Below are 16053 nucleotides of genomic sequence, written 5' to 3' on the forward strand. Positions count from 1 at the left end.
AAAGGCATGACAATGTATTCATAAAGACGAAACGTAGTGCGAAATGCGGTCTTTACAATTTCTTGATCAGCTATCCTTATTTGATGATAGCCACTTTTTAGGTCAATCCTACTAAAGTAGGTGGAGCCTTGTAGCTTATCAAATAGGTCTTCTACCCGTGGAACGGGAAACCTATTTTTGATAGTGATCCTATTTAGTGCTCTATAGTCGACACACATACGATATGTGCCATCTTTCTTTTGCACTAGTAGCACAGGAGAACAAAATGGAGATGAGCTAGGCCTAACCATGCCCTTCTCAACTAACTCATGCACTTGCCGCATAATCTCCTCTTGTTGAGCTTGAGAAACTCTATAAGGAGGTTTGTTAGGCGGTGAACTTCCTGGAAGAAGTTCAATTGCATGGTCATCATTGCCTTGTTTAGGAGGTAGCTCACAAGGGATTTCGTCAATAAAGACATCTTGAAACCCCTTGAGAAAATTGGATAACTCTAACTCCTTTTGATTGTGTATATTTTCTTTTAGGTTCATTTTGAGAATCATTAACAAAACTCATGTACACGGAAATAGAGCTCTTATTGACTTGTTGAAAGCTTGTGTATGTACAATGGGTATAGTGTTACCCATTTCCTTAGCATCTATATACATATCGTTTTCCCTGAACTTAAAGGAGATTCTCCTTTCAGGGAATTTAACATTGGTAGCCATGCGATTAAACCATGGTGCCCCTAGGATTACATCCTCATGCTTGAGAGGAGAGATAAAGAAGTCCTCTTTGTCCACATAGCTTTGGACATGGAGCCTCAATTTCCCTATTAAGGGAGTGACTGAAGCTTCTTGCCCCTTGAAAGCACCGTCTGCGGGTAGGACATCTCCCATCTCGTAGGCTTGTATGGCTAGCTTGGTGGCCAACTCTATAGATATAAAAGTGTGAGTAGAACCGGGGTAGAGAATAAAAGCATCATGTTCTCTTACCTTTCCCCAAGCATGGCATAGAGGAGATCCTTTGTGGTGAGTTTCCTCCTCTTGGATTTCGACCAAGGTAGCTCTAGGAGGATCATGGCGGTTTTTCTTTCGGGGACAAGCGCGGTACGCATTCCCTTGTTCCCCCCACTTGAAACACCGGTTATCCTTACAATAACACTCAATCTCTTCAGGAGAGAGTTTATTTTTGCCTTTATAAAGTCCCTTCTCTTTAACTTTGTTGAAGTTGCCCTTAGGAGACTTTTGGACATTGTCCTTCCCCTTAGGCTCATTGGAACCCTTGTTTTCAGGGGGCTTAGAATTCCTCTTAGCCCCTGTTTGGAAATTGATTCGAGAGGCCACCATAGTATGATGTATTACCGCCGATATGGTGCGTGGCCTTTGGGAGTTGACATACTCCGCCATTTATTCGGTTAAGCCCGCACAAAATTGCTTCTTTTGCTCTCCAAAATCCAACTTTTTGAAGACAGTGGCTTTGAGTTGTGGATCCCAAAACTTGTCTACATATTTGTGGATAGATTCATAGGGAGATAGCTTTAAGCTTCTCCATTCGGGGAGTACTTTGTCTTTGGCATCGATGGCAAAAACTACTTCATAATGGAAGCTTTTAAAGCTTTCCATGTTTGTGGAGCTTCACCGTCTTCTCCATTTTGGAGGTGATGGAGAGCGTTTAGCCCGTCGTCTTCATGGAGCCATCTCCACCGAGGTGGCGGGAGACTCGCTTCTTTCTCGTTCCTTCGGTGGAGGCTCTTGAATTCTCCTTTGAGAAGGAGATGCGTCATCAAGGAGAAAATTTCTGAGCCATTCATAGGGATCCTCTTCTTCTTCCCGAATCGGAGAGAGACCTCTTTTGGAAGTCTCACAAGGAGGCTTCCTAGGTGTTCTCTCGTCATGGTGGGGACCCTTGGAGAATCCCATGAGCACGGAGCTGCCGTTGCACTTCACTTTGGAGGGATGCATTGCCCATGGCTTGTTGAAGTCTAGAAACAAGATAGTTAACAAGCATCGGGGCATCATTAGTAGCTTGCTCATTAGCAAAATCAAAGTTATCAACATTAATTTCACTCTCTTTACTATTTCCAGCCATTCTAAGAACTTTTAGGTGTAAACTTTTTAGGTGTACTTTGGCACTTCAAGCCCTAGTTGCTACTCCTCTTTACCCCTTTAGAAAAAGCACTCAAGCTATTGTACCCATGGCTCGAATACCATTAATTGCAAGGAATAGAAGAGACGGTCGTTCAACACCAAAACAACACCGGCTCTTGTCAAGCTTCTAATAGCTCAATAGTGGTTAAACCGTAGGCAAGCCCCGTAGGACTCCACTATTAAAACCATAGCTCTCGACAGTGATGCCTCGTTAACTGCACAAAGGCAGGCGCACTGCAAGGCTGAAAAATCCCTATTCTACTTACTCACATGCAATTAATAGTACCAACCATTTATAGCTAGCTTGAGGACCTCCCTTCCTGAGCAAGAACAGAGAAACCTTGTGCTCTGATACCAATGTAACATTTAATGGCCTAGTAACTTGTGTGTAGCGGAAAATAGCATGAACATAGTGAGCATTTCGTTAGAATAGATTCCTAGTGATAATAACAAGAGTGCTTGGGTGGAGAAAGCAACAAAAAACATAACAACTAGTTAGATAGCATGAACAATACTTCAAAAGAGAGAGAAATTAAGCAATTAACAACAGTTGAGGACCGGATTTGCATGGAGCCGGTCCCCCCTCCAAAAGGCTTTGTATTATGGTTTCTCCCATCAAGAGAGACATTTACAATACAATTTCTTGTGTTCCTTCAATACTAGCTAGTGCAATGAAGATGGAAACTTCATGCACTACGCAAAACACTTATTAAACACAACATCAATTCCCTCACGGTCTCAAACCCAAGACCTCACACGCCTTCGAAGATGGTGAGAGCTAGCGGGGTATGAGAGTAGATTGAGAGGAAGAAGGAGTATTCTTACGAGAAATATGTACATCTCCTCACATAATCACTCATATTAGCATAGCTTAGCTTAGTACTTAGCATGGTAGAGGAGATGAGCATGCATTGAAGCTTGGCTCTTGGTTGGATTTGCATCACAAAGCCAAGAGTTGTTGGTGTAGGCCTTCCTTCTCACAAGCTTGGAGTAGGTGATAAGCTTTCCATTAAAGCTTGAGAAGGAGGGAGAGTCTTCTTACTTCACACATGAGATAGTGTGAGTGTGTGTGTCAATAATGCCTTGCAAAAATCAGCCCCCTCTCTCTCTTGGTCGACCCCCCTTGCTAATTACTCGTGCTAGCATCCTATTGGACCTCCCCAGGCTTAGCCAATGACAATTAAGCATCATAAGTGATAGCCTTCTGACATGTGTCCCCCTTTCCCCTTTTGTGAGAGCTTTAGGTAATTTAATAATTCAACTAAACTCTCATTGGACCCCTTTGCCTCCTGGCCAATAGGAATTAGGCAAGCCATTGGGCTGTTGAATGCTCATTGGTCCCCTTGGGAGACTGTCCAATAGTCTTCTAGAGAGCTTAGTTCTTATTGGTTCTTTTATTAAGTATTTTTAAATTAATTAAACTAGATTTTGGTCCACCTCCAAGGCCATCCAATAGGATTTTAGTACACCTTGTGGGCATCTGGGCTAGGGAGCTAACATGTGTCCCTCTTTCCCCTTGTGTACAAAGGGAGCTTGTGTGTGTGTGTGTGTGTGTGTGTGTGTGTGTGTGTGTGTGTGTGTGTGTGTGTGTGTGTGTGTGTTTCTCTCTCATCCCCTACTTCTTGGGCTCGCCCCCTCCTATGTAGGGCTTGACAAAGACTTTTGGGACACACACAAAGCATCCAATTTTTCCTAAAGTTGACCTTTGGACACAACCTTTGAATTTTGGAACCTTAGCATTTTGGAAGTCTTAATGGGCTGAACCTTAAAGTCTTTTAAGCCCATTGTTGCACATAGCTCTTTTGCAGATGGCCCCCCCCTTTGGATCCCTACTGTGGCCGATCTGCTAACTTAACCAATATTCTAGCTTTTTCTCCCCTGGCACTTCCCCATATTAAATGATCAGTTTTACGTGAGAAAATCATTTAGGAGAATTAGATATTGATTATTATGACATAAAGGATCTAATTTTGGTGAAAGAGAAGTTATGTCAGTTACATGTGCTTACTTTCACACCCTAGAGATCTCAAAGGTCTCTCCATTTTGCTTAGTCCCACATGATGGAAAATCAAAATAAAGATAAAAATATATAAAAAGACGCGCGCTGGCACACTCACACACATAGATATTTCTCTAATGCTTTAGGTACTTATCTAAAGAGATAGATTCCAATGTCAATTTTTAGTTTCGACACTTTTGTGGGAGAAGTCCTAGAGAAATTAGACGTATACTATCTCCTACTTTTTTACATTAGGAACATCGTGGCACCTAGGGTTTTTGTTGAATGCTTTGGTCATGGATTTGAAGCAATGGAGATAGTATTGGATCATATAGTAATCCAATACTACAAAGCTGACTTGTATCAAAGCATTGTTCAAGGTCTCATTGATTCAAATCCATGACCAAAGCATTCAACAAAAACCCTAGGTACCACTCCTAATGTAAAAAAGTAGGAGATACTATTGGATCATATAGTAATCCAATACTAGAAAGCTGACTTGTATCAAAGCATTGTTCAAGGTCTCTTTCGAAAGCTTGGAGAACCTATGATTGCACATTTATGACCCCATATGGGGTATCATTTCACAAGGTGTTTGTGAGAATTCATAATCAATCAATGGTTTAGTAACCTACACCTATTGCAAATATGAGTAAAGTTGGGATACTCAGATGCTCTCTACCTTAATATTGAGTTAAGATGTTGTTCTATCTCTAAAACTCATGGTAAAATTAATGCTTTGAAGAGTATTGTAGGCTCTGAAAAGATAGAGAATCACAAGGAGCCTCCTTTCAAGCATCCCCATACTAAATGCTCTTTTCCAATTTTCGAATGTAGGTGGGGTTGATCATGTAATGAGCGGCAATTTCATCTGATTGTAGTTTTATTCAAATTTCAATTATAATGCACTTTGGTTTGTTTTCCAATTTCCATTTAATCCCTTGCTTTATCTCAGAGCTAAATAAGTGTACTGAAATCTTATCGTTTTATCGATAATAAGTTTGGGCCATTAGGAATAGGATGGGGTCTAGGAGGGCCTCTTTATTTGCCATGAGATTATAGAGGTGATTAACATTTTGACGAATAGATGCACGCCATGTGTGCAAGAATGGTGGGTATGTAAGAGAAGTGTGAAAGTGGTCAAAAGATGCACTTTTTCTCCCAAAAATGAGAATGGACAACTTTATAATTTTCAACCTTCCATAACTCCTATATACCATCTCTGATCTGAGCGGCGAGCTCTTTTTGTAGATATGTTACATGATATGGTTTCGTCTGCTAGATTTTAAATTTCATTTTGGGGGAAAGAAATGTTGGCTATTGCAACATTATGTTGAATTTTCAATATGAGGGCTTGAAAATAATCTCTAGCGTGCATGGAGCTTACATGTACTTATTATATGTTTTATTGTCTCCAAGTGAAGAAGATGGGTGGCATCCTTATTTAGAGACTAACGATGAAAAGAAGATGACTCAAAAGCAATATTATGGCTTTCTCTTACAAATAAGAGATGCTATAGTGGAGTGTCTTCTTTGAGAGGATATGCTACTACAACAATATATCGTTGATGCCTTTAGATTATACAAGAGTCACGAATATCGTAGATGAGAAATAACCAAGGAACACTTCGTGCTAAAGTGTACCAAAGATTGGTTACATGGTTGAAGCTAGAGATGGTTTAGAGAAGGACGAAAGTCAAAATGTTGGCGTAGAATTGTATTACCTTCCTTTTTTTGGAGGTCCAAGATATATGTGTCAACTATACCAAAATGCAATGTAAGTTTTTTGTAGTAGAAGTAAACCAGACTCTTCATCACATTCACATGTAATCCACGATGGATGGAAATAGATGATGCCTTACTACCTGGACAAAGTGTTGTCGAACATCCTGATGTGACTGCACGAATGTTTTATCAAAAGTTTCAAGATATGATACATTTGCTTATTAAGCAAGCCTTATTTGTGGAGGTGATTAGACATGTCTCAATCATAGAGTTTCAAAAGTGAGGCCTTCCTCAAGCTCGTATAATACTAATAGTTTCATCCGAATATAAGCCCGTAGATACATTCCACTATGATAAATTGGTTCGTGCAAAACTCCCCGACAAAAATGTGTTTCCAAAATTATTTGACGTAGTGAGTTGCTAAAGTGTTCATGGTCCATGTGATCCTTTGAACCCAAATTATCCATGCATGGTTGATGGAAAATGTACATTCAAGTTTTCATGTACATGTACTATATTTATGATTGGAAGTGAAAGCAGATATCCTATGTATTTGAGACGAAATAATAGAAGGTTTGTCATATTAAAAGCTTACAATTTAAATAATTGTTGGGTTTTTCCTTATAGACCTCTTTTATCATTAAAGTACAAAGCCCATATTAATGTCAAGCTCTGCTCTTCTACTATCATTCATACCTTTATAAGTATGTCTACAAGGGACATGATAACTACTGTTCTTCAAGATTCTTAAGGAGTTTTGATGAAAACAACTAGTATTTTCTTGATTTGCTTCTCCGTTGTGTGATGATGTGATTGTTTGACCATTCGCACAGGCATGGGCCATAGCTACTCATTGTTAGCCCTAAAATTTCCTTGTGTAGAAACACCTAGTCCATCATGATAATGAGTCAACAAGACATGATCACAATCATTATGAATGAGTATAATGAAAGCCTTTATTAGTGCCACTAGATAGCTAGTACTTTATTGATGTGCCTCTTCCCTGATGTGAATGTTGACTGAGTGGGACTCAAAAACCTTGATATCCTTCTTAGAAAAGATTGACTTAAAAACCTTGATCTCCTTCTTAGAAAAGCCTTCTTCTCCAATGAAATAAACCCTACTCCTAAATTTCAGCTACCAACAAAGATATTAAGGCATAAGTAGTTCTGAAAGACATGGTTGTCACAGACTCAACCAGATGAGGTACAATTGCCATACTTCACCTAATCCATTCTGTGTATCAAAGTTCACCAGCAACATTTCAAGTGCCTATAGGGCCCTACATGAAAGAAATCTTCATTGCATCATATTTCATCGTAAAGAACCCATTTGGGTAGGGTAGGTTGCGCTGCACATCGAACTCAACATCATGAATGGCAAAAATTTGATGGAAAGTGGGTTTGTCTTATTCTGCTATCATATGCTTCTTCTACCACAATTGAGCTTCAGTACTAATAAAACAAAGAAATGCATGGCTGCTTTGGCTCTCAGTATCCATGTTAACACTTCCAAATCCCTAATGTGAAAAAGCGAGCTAATGGTATGAAAGAGAGCGTGATTGATGCCAAGGGGAGAAAATTTCCAAAACTTTAGCATCATCTTCTTCTAGGAATCCTGATCGTGTGCCATTGATGGCAAGCAATTTTATCTACACAGCTAAACCTGCAAAATTGCCAGCAAAAAATGGTGATTGTGTCAGTCTTAAATAGAGAACAACAAATAAACAGTCACCACCACATTATCGCATCACACATCCACAAAAAGAACCAAAAATTCGTTTTCTGCAACCAAGGACTTCCTTTGAAGGTCTTGTTTGAAGGTGTTTTGGACAAGCCACTGCCAGTTTATACAATTCATCGAATCATCAACCCTTTTTCTACAACCAACTTGGCCAGTCAACTTGAAGTTTCGTCTTTTAATTTAACCACTTGCCAATTCTCTTCGAAAGGAGAGATAAATAGTACTCAAAATGATCAACTATATAGCAGATGATCAATAACAACCCCCTCCAAAGTATTTGAAACATTGAGGACCACACCCTCCAAATATTTGAAATATTTGACGTTTGTAGCAAAAATATCGTATCAAGCGACGTCTACCACTATCCTAGCCTCTTTCTTCAACTCTCTGTCGGAACTTGTAATCACTATGATCGACCCCTTTTTCTTTTTTCTTTTGTTTACCATCAGTGTGGGGAAGGTAGCAGGGAGAAAGTTTACACATATCCATGTATTTACAACTGCACATTGTTGTACATAACACCTCAAGAGGCAACCGTGGGAAAAAACCTCCCCAATGGGAGGGAGGTGTAACAAACTTGGACACCCCAAGTCAGGAATCTGGCACGACACAAGAGAATCACTTTAACACACTTCACAAATTTAGTCACAATTCACTTGAGTCGACATGGCCCAACATAGTTCCATGCCGAGAGGTATTGGTCCCAGAGTCTGGCGCCCCTTTCGGTATTTATTTTTATACTAATGCTTGAGCAAAGTTAAAGAGTCCGAGGATCCTCTTTGCTCAGCTACTCGTCAACGGGACTGAGAAAGAGAGTGGCCCTGGGTTCATATTTAAAGGCCAATGGCCTCTCACAAAAGCATGAAAAGCTTCAAAATCAAAAGCTTCTTGGCCCAAAAGCAACCAACGAAAATCGCGGAAATGCGTGCGTTGCCACATCATCAATCACTGTAAAATGTGGAGTGTCCATACAGCTGCCATGTCAGCACTTTCTACGCTCTCTTTCTTTTTATTTTTCTAGTGTCCCTAGGGCCCCATCGAATGGGACCCTGTAAGTTGGAACAACTTATAACTTTAAATTCTTCTTGTCAAATGGTCCAAGGCGGGCATGCCACGTCATTATTTTGTGACATGCCCCCCTCTTGAAAGAATTGTAATCACCCTTGATTACGCTTGCAAAAACAGACATAAGCCATAAACCAGGTCAGTAGACACTGACTCTTAAGTACTGACACACTAGACGACACAAATCCAATACTTGCACAAAGACAACAATCACTGAACATCAAATCACATTCAAATCAAATCACACAAAATCCATCGAGATCTAGGACCATGATTCCTGGCAACATATTTAGCAATCACATCTAGATCCATACCGGACCCCACGGATGTCAGATTAACTATTTCTTATTGTGATCATGTCCATAGAATCTCAAGACCAAAATGCTGCAATCATTTCGTCCTTCAAACTTGCACTCAAACAAAATCACATGAGAGAGTACACATAAATCAAATTCATTTCGGGAATTCCCATTTCAAAGTTTTTCATTCATAAAGTCATAAAGCACAATAATGTCAGCACATCAGTATCCCTGAAATCCAACGAAGAGTCAGTGACTTTATTTCATCCGGGTGATCTGTGACCAAGGAGCGGAGTAACTCCCCACTTGGCCAGTCCCGACTGCACCAGATTCAACCCTACTGATCTGCAGGATCTCTCGGAATAGACGCAGCTAGACCAAAAGTCTTAAGGTAAAGTTCCAATATCTGAGGAGTATCTGCTAGGTCCTCCTCCGCCATCCACTTCGCATCTAATGCCGGATAGTTCTTGAATTTCAACAAGAACCGCCGTATCACTTTACCTTTCACTTTCTTTTCTTATGAGCAAGTATACGTTCAGGAACAAGTATCTCCTCGCTCTCTTCCACTTCAGGTTGCTCATCAGGCTCCCTATCAACTGGCACATCACCCTTAAAAGGTTTCAAGATGGAATGAGGGCGAGAACTGCAACCACATGCCAAATTGCCCTCCAAAACAACTCATGAATCGGAGATCTCTGTCCGAGACTATGGATTTAGGCATGCCATGTAACCGAAAAATCTGTGAGACGAATAGTCTCGCCAAATGGTCAAGCTTGAACGTCTTCTTTACCGGAATGAAGTGAGCTTGCTTGCTAAATCTGTCAATGACTGTCCAAATCCCATGATGCCCACTCTGGGTCTTGGGAGGTCCAACATGAAATCCATAGCAATGCTTTCCCAAGGGTGGGAGGGGATGGGTAAAGGCTGTAGAAGTCTTGGTGCCTTATGCCTGTCAAACTTGACCTTTTGGCATACTAAACAATTGCAGACAAACTCGTCCACATCCTTTTTGAGCCTCGGCCAATAAAAGTGGACAATGACACTGTCAAAACCTTTTCCCTCAAAGGCTGCACACAATATTGTTTTCCGCATCAAATAGCCCTCCTGTATCAAAAAGCCCGCAATTGTCTCCCCACTCTGTATCCGGTGAAAGATGTCTCCAAATTCGCGATCTGTGGTGTACTGGTCTACCATATCCTCGAAGCTTTGATGATGTATTGCGGAAATAGCCAGAACTAAGGGCTTTCGAAACAATGCATCTGCCACTAAGTTCTTTTGTCCCTAAACATGGACTATCTAAAAGTGAAACTGTGACAAGATAGCCCACTCCTGTTAGAGTTACACCACCGTTGCTTCTGTCAAAGTGTGCAGCGGAAGGGGAGGGGATGGAGACAATGGAAAACCATGAGACACACACACAAAGAGAGAGAGAGAGAGAGAGAGAGAGAGAGAGAGAGAGAGAGAGAGAGAGAGAGAGAGAGAGAGAGAGAGAGTGGCAAGCCAATATACTCCATATGGCGAACATGTACAATGATGAGACTAATGAAAAGAGGGCGCCCCTGCTCCCATATATAGGAGAATAGGGGCAGGTCGGGCAAATGCCTAATAAATCACACTACCTAATAAATCACCCTCCAATATAAATGGGGGAATGTGAAGTGACCAAAACAGGTCTAAGTGGGCAATGTGCTGAAACAACCCTAAATGCACCTGAGATCCCTATGCAGCAGGTGTACGGGTGGCCAACCCACAACGAAGGGCCAGTGCACGTGAAAGTGAGGAGCCTGTAGACAAGGTGTGAAGCATCTGGTGATGACAAAAATCTAACACCCCCTCCCAACAACAGATGCGGAGAAGCTATCGAGGAAGAAATGCAACACACCTGATAAATCTCGAGAAGATATGAATCCCGAAGAAGAGGATGATGACGCCAACCAAACAATACGACAATCCATACAGCATCAATGTGATGATGACCAAAGGTAAGGCAAATGTGATCAAGTCACACAAGGAAGCTGATGAAGTGGCAAGCTACGGAAGAAGTCGTTGAAGAGTATATATATAAGGAAGTGACCTAAGATGAGCGTTCAATAGCCCATCGGTGATGATCACCACTGAGATGGAGAAAACCCAGGGTAGCAACATGAGACAAGACATGGGAACCCCCCTGAAGAGGAACACTCTAACCACGAGGAGAGGAAATTGCCAAGGTGAGAAACCGGTAGCAAATCCAAGTGAAACAAGCTCGAGCAGAAGAGGGAGGAAGGGCAGGAAGAAGAGGCTCAATAGGGAAGGCATCGTCCACCATAGTAGACAAGATGACAAGAGAAGCAATCCATCCATGTAGAGGACGCAATATCTGCGATCTTCCGGTAGAAGATTCGTCTCGAGGGTATATAAGCTGCAATATGATCTATCGTTCCATGGCAGACACACAATATCGGACAAAAGAGAGCCAGAAGAGATCCTAAGCAAAGTCAACCTATGGGAGCACATCCACCACCGGCGTCTGGACAAAATATCCAAGAGAAAGTCTGCAAGTGTAAGTCATGAAGACACGCATCATGGAAGAACTCCCCCCCTTGAGAGGTAATGAAATTGTAGTGAGGTAGAGGACAATTGAGAGGATGCATCGAGAAGAATGACCGGTGTTGTAGAAGTCATAGCCTCGGAGTAGACCAGCAAATCCATGAGGTCTTCACCGTGTGAGTAGTGCATAGGTACATCCAAACTGCAAGTGGAGGAGCCACAGAACCAAGCAGAAGCAAGGAAGAGGCTCTACCAAGTAGAGGCAAGGCAAAAGAGCCACCATGGAGCATTGTGCCGGAAGAGACATTGCAGGCATCCAAATGCCAAAGGATACTCATATCTAGGAGTACATGTCCAAAAGAAGTGTCTGATGTGCCAAGAGGCACGGGTCTATCATATAGAGAACCAATGAAGGAGGTGGATAGGGCAATCCCAAATAGAAGACAACAGTCGAGGGAGAGGGAGGGAGGGTTATTGAGGGAGAAGTAGCACTGGAAATCACAAGCTACGTCCACATAAGTACCTGTACCAATCCAATCCCATGCATCTTCCCAAGGGCAAGAGAGCTTCGAGGAGGGAAGATCTACAATGTCAAGGGAGATCCGTCCGTTGTACCAGTACCTATATCTAAGTCTACATCCCAATGTTAGAGAAGGAGCAAAGCTGAAATGCAATCTGAAAACACGTCGTGTAAGCGCCACACCGGTGCGGGTGGGGGGTAAAGACCTGTGAATCGGGGAAGGTGCTGTCCATGCCGTAAAACGCAGCAAAGGGGGCTGGAATACTGCTTTAAACAGAGCATTGAGCCATCCTCAAAGTGTCGGGGGACACCAGGTGCTGAAGGTTGGGGCACGAGGACGGGTGGGGCACCATCAACCTGCTGAAAATCAGAGAACAAACAGGTCCAAAGCTGAATGTAGAAGGCCTAGATGCGGTACGGGCAGCACTAGAAAGCCTCAAAGGCAACCAAGGAGGTTGGACTCCGGCAAGGAAGAGGTGGATCTGGGCTGAACAGGTACCAAGATCAAAATGCAAGGTGTAGAACCTCCCTACAGAAAACGCTGAAGGCAGCCAATAGAAAACGCAAGGCCCTCAAAAACGTTGGTGCATAAGAGGTGAGGGAAGAGGCGCTGGTGGAGGGGAACCCTCTGCTTGCAAGAAACGCTGGCCAACAAAAAATGCTAGCAAAAATGCCAGCAGATGAAGGTTGTTGAGGGTGGGAAGGAGGGCAAGAAGAAAAGCTCAACGAAGGTAGTACCCAGAGCCAAAAACGCTGGTATGGCTGAGCCTGATAAACGCAGATGCAAGGAGCAAAACACTGGCAGCCAAGGAAAAAACGTTGATGAATGGATGATGGGTTCTTCCCGATATAAAGCTCTTCCCAGAGGGTAGGCGATGGCAGATCTAGCACCCTTGTGCTCTGATACCATGTCAGAGTGTGCAGCGGAAGGGGAGGAGATGGAGACAATGGAACACCATCACTCACACACACACACACACACACACACACACACACACACACACAGATGGTGAAAGGCTGGCAAGCCAATATACTCCAGATGACGAACATGTACAATGATGAGACTAATGAAAAGAGGGCGCCCCTGCTCCTATGTATAGGAGAATAGGGGCAAGTCGGGCAAATGCCTAATAAATCACCCTCCAATATAAATGGGGGAATGTGAAGTGGCCAAAACAGGTCTACGTGGGCAATGTGTTGAAACAACCCTAAATGTGCCTGAGATCCCTGTACATGTGGCCAACCCACAACCAAGGGCCAGTGCACGTGAAAGTAAGGAGCCTGTAGACAAGGTGCGAAGCATCTGGTGATGACAAAAATCTAACAGCTTCGCCATTTTGTACCGCTAGTGATTGTACACATCGCATGTCATGTAGATTGCATGAGCAGACACTTTAGCACCTGTCCAGCCAGTCATTTTCTCAGCCTGGCTGGGTACACACATTTTTAGCCATTTTTGGGCTTTTATGTTTTTTGCACCACTTACACATTTTGCCCTACCTTAACCTGAGATTCTATAAATAGAATGCTTAGGGTAGAGGCATTTGTATTTTGTTTATATGAGGGCGTGGATTACTTTTAGGGAAAATTATACGTTGGTGAGTTTATCTTTTTGGCTTAGGGTCTTGTAGTCATTCAGATTGTGTACAGAGATTCTCCCTCCAATGTTTCCGGCGCGCGTGGCTCACACCTCTCCGCTGCTCACTCTCACATGGTATCAATCGCCAAGCGTTGAAGAATCTGCACCAATTTGCTTCCAGAAGGCTAGCACTAGCAATTTTGAGCCCTTCCGTCGCGGCAAAAACTGAAAATCAGCCTAGTGTTTTTTGAGCCAGCCAGTGTTTTTGCAACAGCCTTGCGTTTTTGCATTTACCGGCCTCGATCTGCACACCTTCTGCAGGCGCTACACTCCTTGCCAGAGATCGCACCCAAAACAGCCCAGATCAGCCTTGCATTTTTGCTGGCAGATTTGCGTTTTTGCATCTGCTGGCGTTTTTGGTCATCTTGCGCTTTTGAAGACTTGCTGCATTTCATTACTACGCAACAATTCTACAGCAGAGTTAGCGGCCTACACTTGCCTAGAGAATTCTCTACTGCCAGGAACTTGTAGATCTACACCTTGCACAAGTATCTACACCCAATCGGCACCATTTTGGTACTTATTACTTGCTGTTTTTTCTCTGTTTTCAGCCCCTAGACGGCTGAGAAGTGCGAGAACCCCCTCCTTTTGACACTCTGCGACGCTCCCATACCGATCGGTGGCATACAGGCACGCTGAAATCTCTATTACAGCAACATTTTCAGAACCCTTTGCAACGTTTTTAAGGGCAGACAGCACACTCAATGTTTTACCTTTTGTGTTGTTGATCACTCCCTTGCTCATCAAGACACCATCCGGTGGTTGTCTACACGGTTATCTTGGGACTGCTACAGCATTGGAGACGATACCTTCGTCAAAGACTTGCAATCTTATTGATCTACCTCTGGGACTACTCTTTGAGCATGTGACATGTCAACTCCGAAGTAGAAGGGACAACAACAACAGTCCCAGAAGGGGGCCACAACGTCTTCTGCAACTACGGCCACTTCCACTTTTGCGACTATGTCGGCATCTGCCAATGCAACATCCAACAATTATGCCCTCACCCACTTTACTGAGGAGAAGAAGTTGGATTTACACAACTTTTCTGTGTGGAGGACACGAGTCCGCACAATCATTGCCTACCATCAACTCTGGGAATGGTTGAACGATTTCACCCATTCGGCTACTCAGCCTACCCTTCCCACCGCCACTCAGGCCCAGATCGATGAGTGGGTGGATCGGGACATACAAGTCTTCATGAACCTCTCGGACCGCATCACGAAGGAAGTTTCCAAAGAGGAGCATGCACATCCATTGTGGAGATTGATTCTTGACCAGTTTGAGGAGACCTCGTTTGCCAAACAGATCACACTTGAATGGGAGTTGTACAATGTCCAGTTCAAGGATTTCAACTCACTCGATGGGTTGACCCGCCCCATGCGGGAACTCTGGGACGACCTTATCTGTGTCAGAGGCGACATCACCTCAGCACACATGGCTAGCCTCTTACTATTCAAGCTTCCCCACGCTTTGATCCCTACTTTCATAGTTTCCTCACGTCTAGACGTGCCTCTTTTCCTACCTTGGACGAGATTCTCCCTCCCTTAGACAAATCGAGGGGCACTACACATTCAAAGCCAGAGGTGTTGTCGATGCAGAAGGAGCTTTGATAGCTCAAGGAGGCAACAAGAAAGGTAAAAGAAAGAAGAAGAAGAAGAAGAAGAACAAGGACATCGAATGTTACCACTGCCACAAGAAAGGGCACAAAGAATCAGAATGCGGAAAGAAGAAGCGAGATGTCACGTGACACATCCAACCCTTTGTGTCCGTGGACAAGCTACAGCATGACCAAGGTTCAGTTCAGTCAAGTCAATCTAAAATAGGAAGTGATCTGGCACTTTTGTGAGTCTGTTCGTAGACCATGCATGTCCAGACACTTAGATTAGATACATATCCTCTGGTTGCACACATCATGACCATCAGATTCTAGTCAGATCCCATCAGTAGCATTTTTATAGTGCATAGACCTATTTTCCCTATTTTTGACATTTTTCGCTATTATTTTTAAGTGACTTTTGTTGGAAAGTAGGTAGGGCAATTTTGCTAAGTTTGTATATAAGCAAACCTAGTGCTAGCACTTTATGGCAGAAGAGGCAACAAGAGCACTCGCTCAACAGGCAACTTCTCCGCAGAACCCCCAAAAGGCCTAGCGTTTTTTGCATCAAAGCAGAAGGCTGGCGTTTTTGGACCAGATCAGCCAGCGTTTTTGCATTAGCAACAGCCTAGCGAAAGCAAGAAGCAGAAGACTCCCAACGTTAGCAGATTATCCACAGCCAGACAATTTTCAGCCCTAGCATTTTTGCATCTGCCAGGCATTTCAGCGTTTTGCATATCTACCACGACGGAACCAACACAAGCACCAACGTTTTCAGTTTTCAGCACTTAGACATCGCAGAACAAGT

General features: G+C 43.0%; 1 protein-coding gene across 2 annotated transcripts in view; it reads right to left on the bottom strand.

Moving 5' to 3' along the window:
- Positions 1-6914: 6914 nt before the first annotated feature.
- Positions 6915-16053, bottom strand: part of LOC147458081 (heterogeneous nuclear ribonucleoprotein 1-like) — a 28582-nt gene continuing 19443 nt past the window's right edge. For both annotated transcript variants that reach the window (XM_086512831.1, XM_086512830.1), the window contains exon 3: positions 6915-7518. In XM_086512831.1, coding sequence (XP_086368957.1) covers positions 7505-7518 — 14 coding nt within the window. In that variant the 3' untranslated portion in view covers positions 6915-7504. The remainder of the gene's footprint in view (positions 7519-16053) is intronic.

Source organism: Adiantum capillus-veneris, chromosome 5 (assembly GCF_014529385.1).
Source record: "Adiantum capillus-veneris isolate H3 chromosome 5, ASM1452938v2, whole genome shotgun sequence".
In the NCBI taxonomy this organism is placed as follows: Eukaryota; Viridiplantae; Streptophyta; class Polypodiopsida; order Polypodiales; family Pteridaceae; genus Adiantum; species Adiantum capillus-veneris.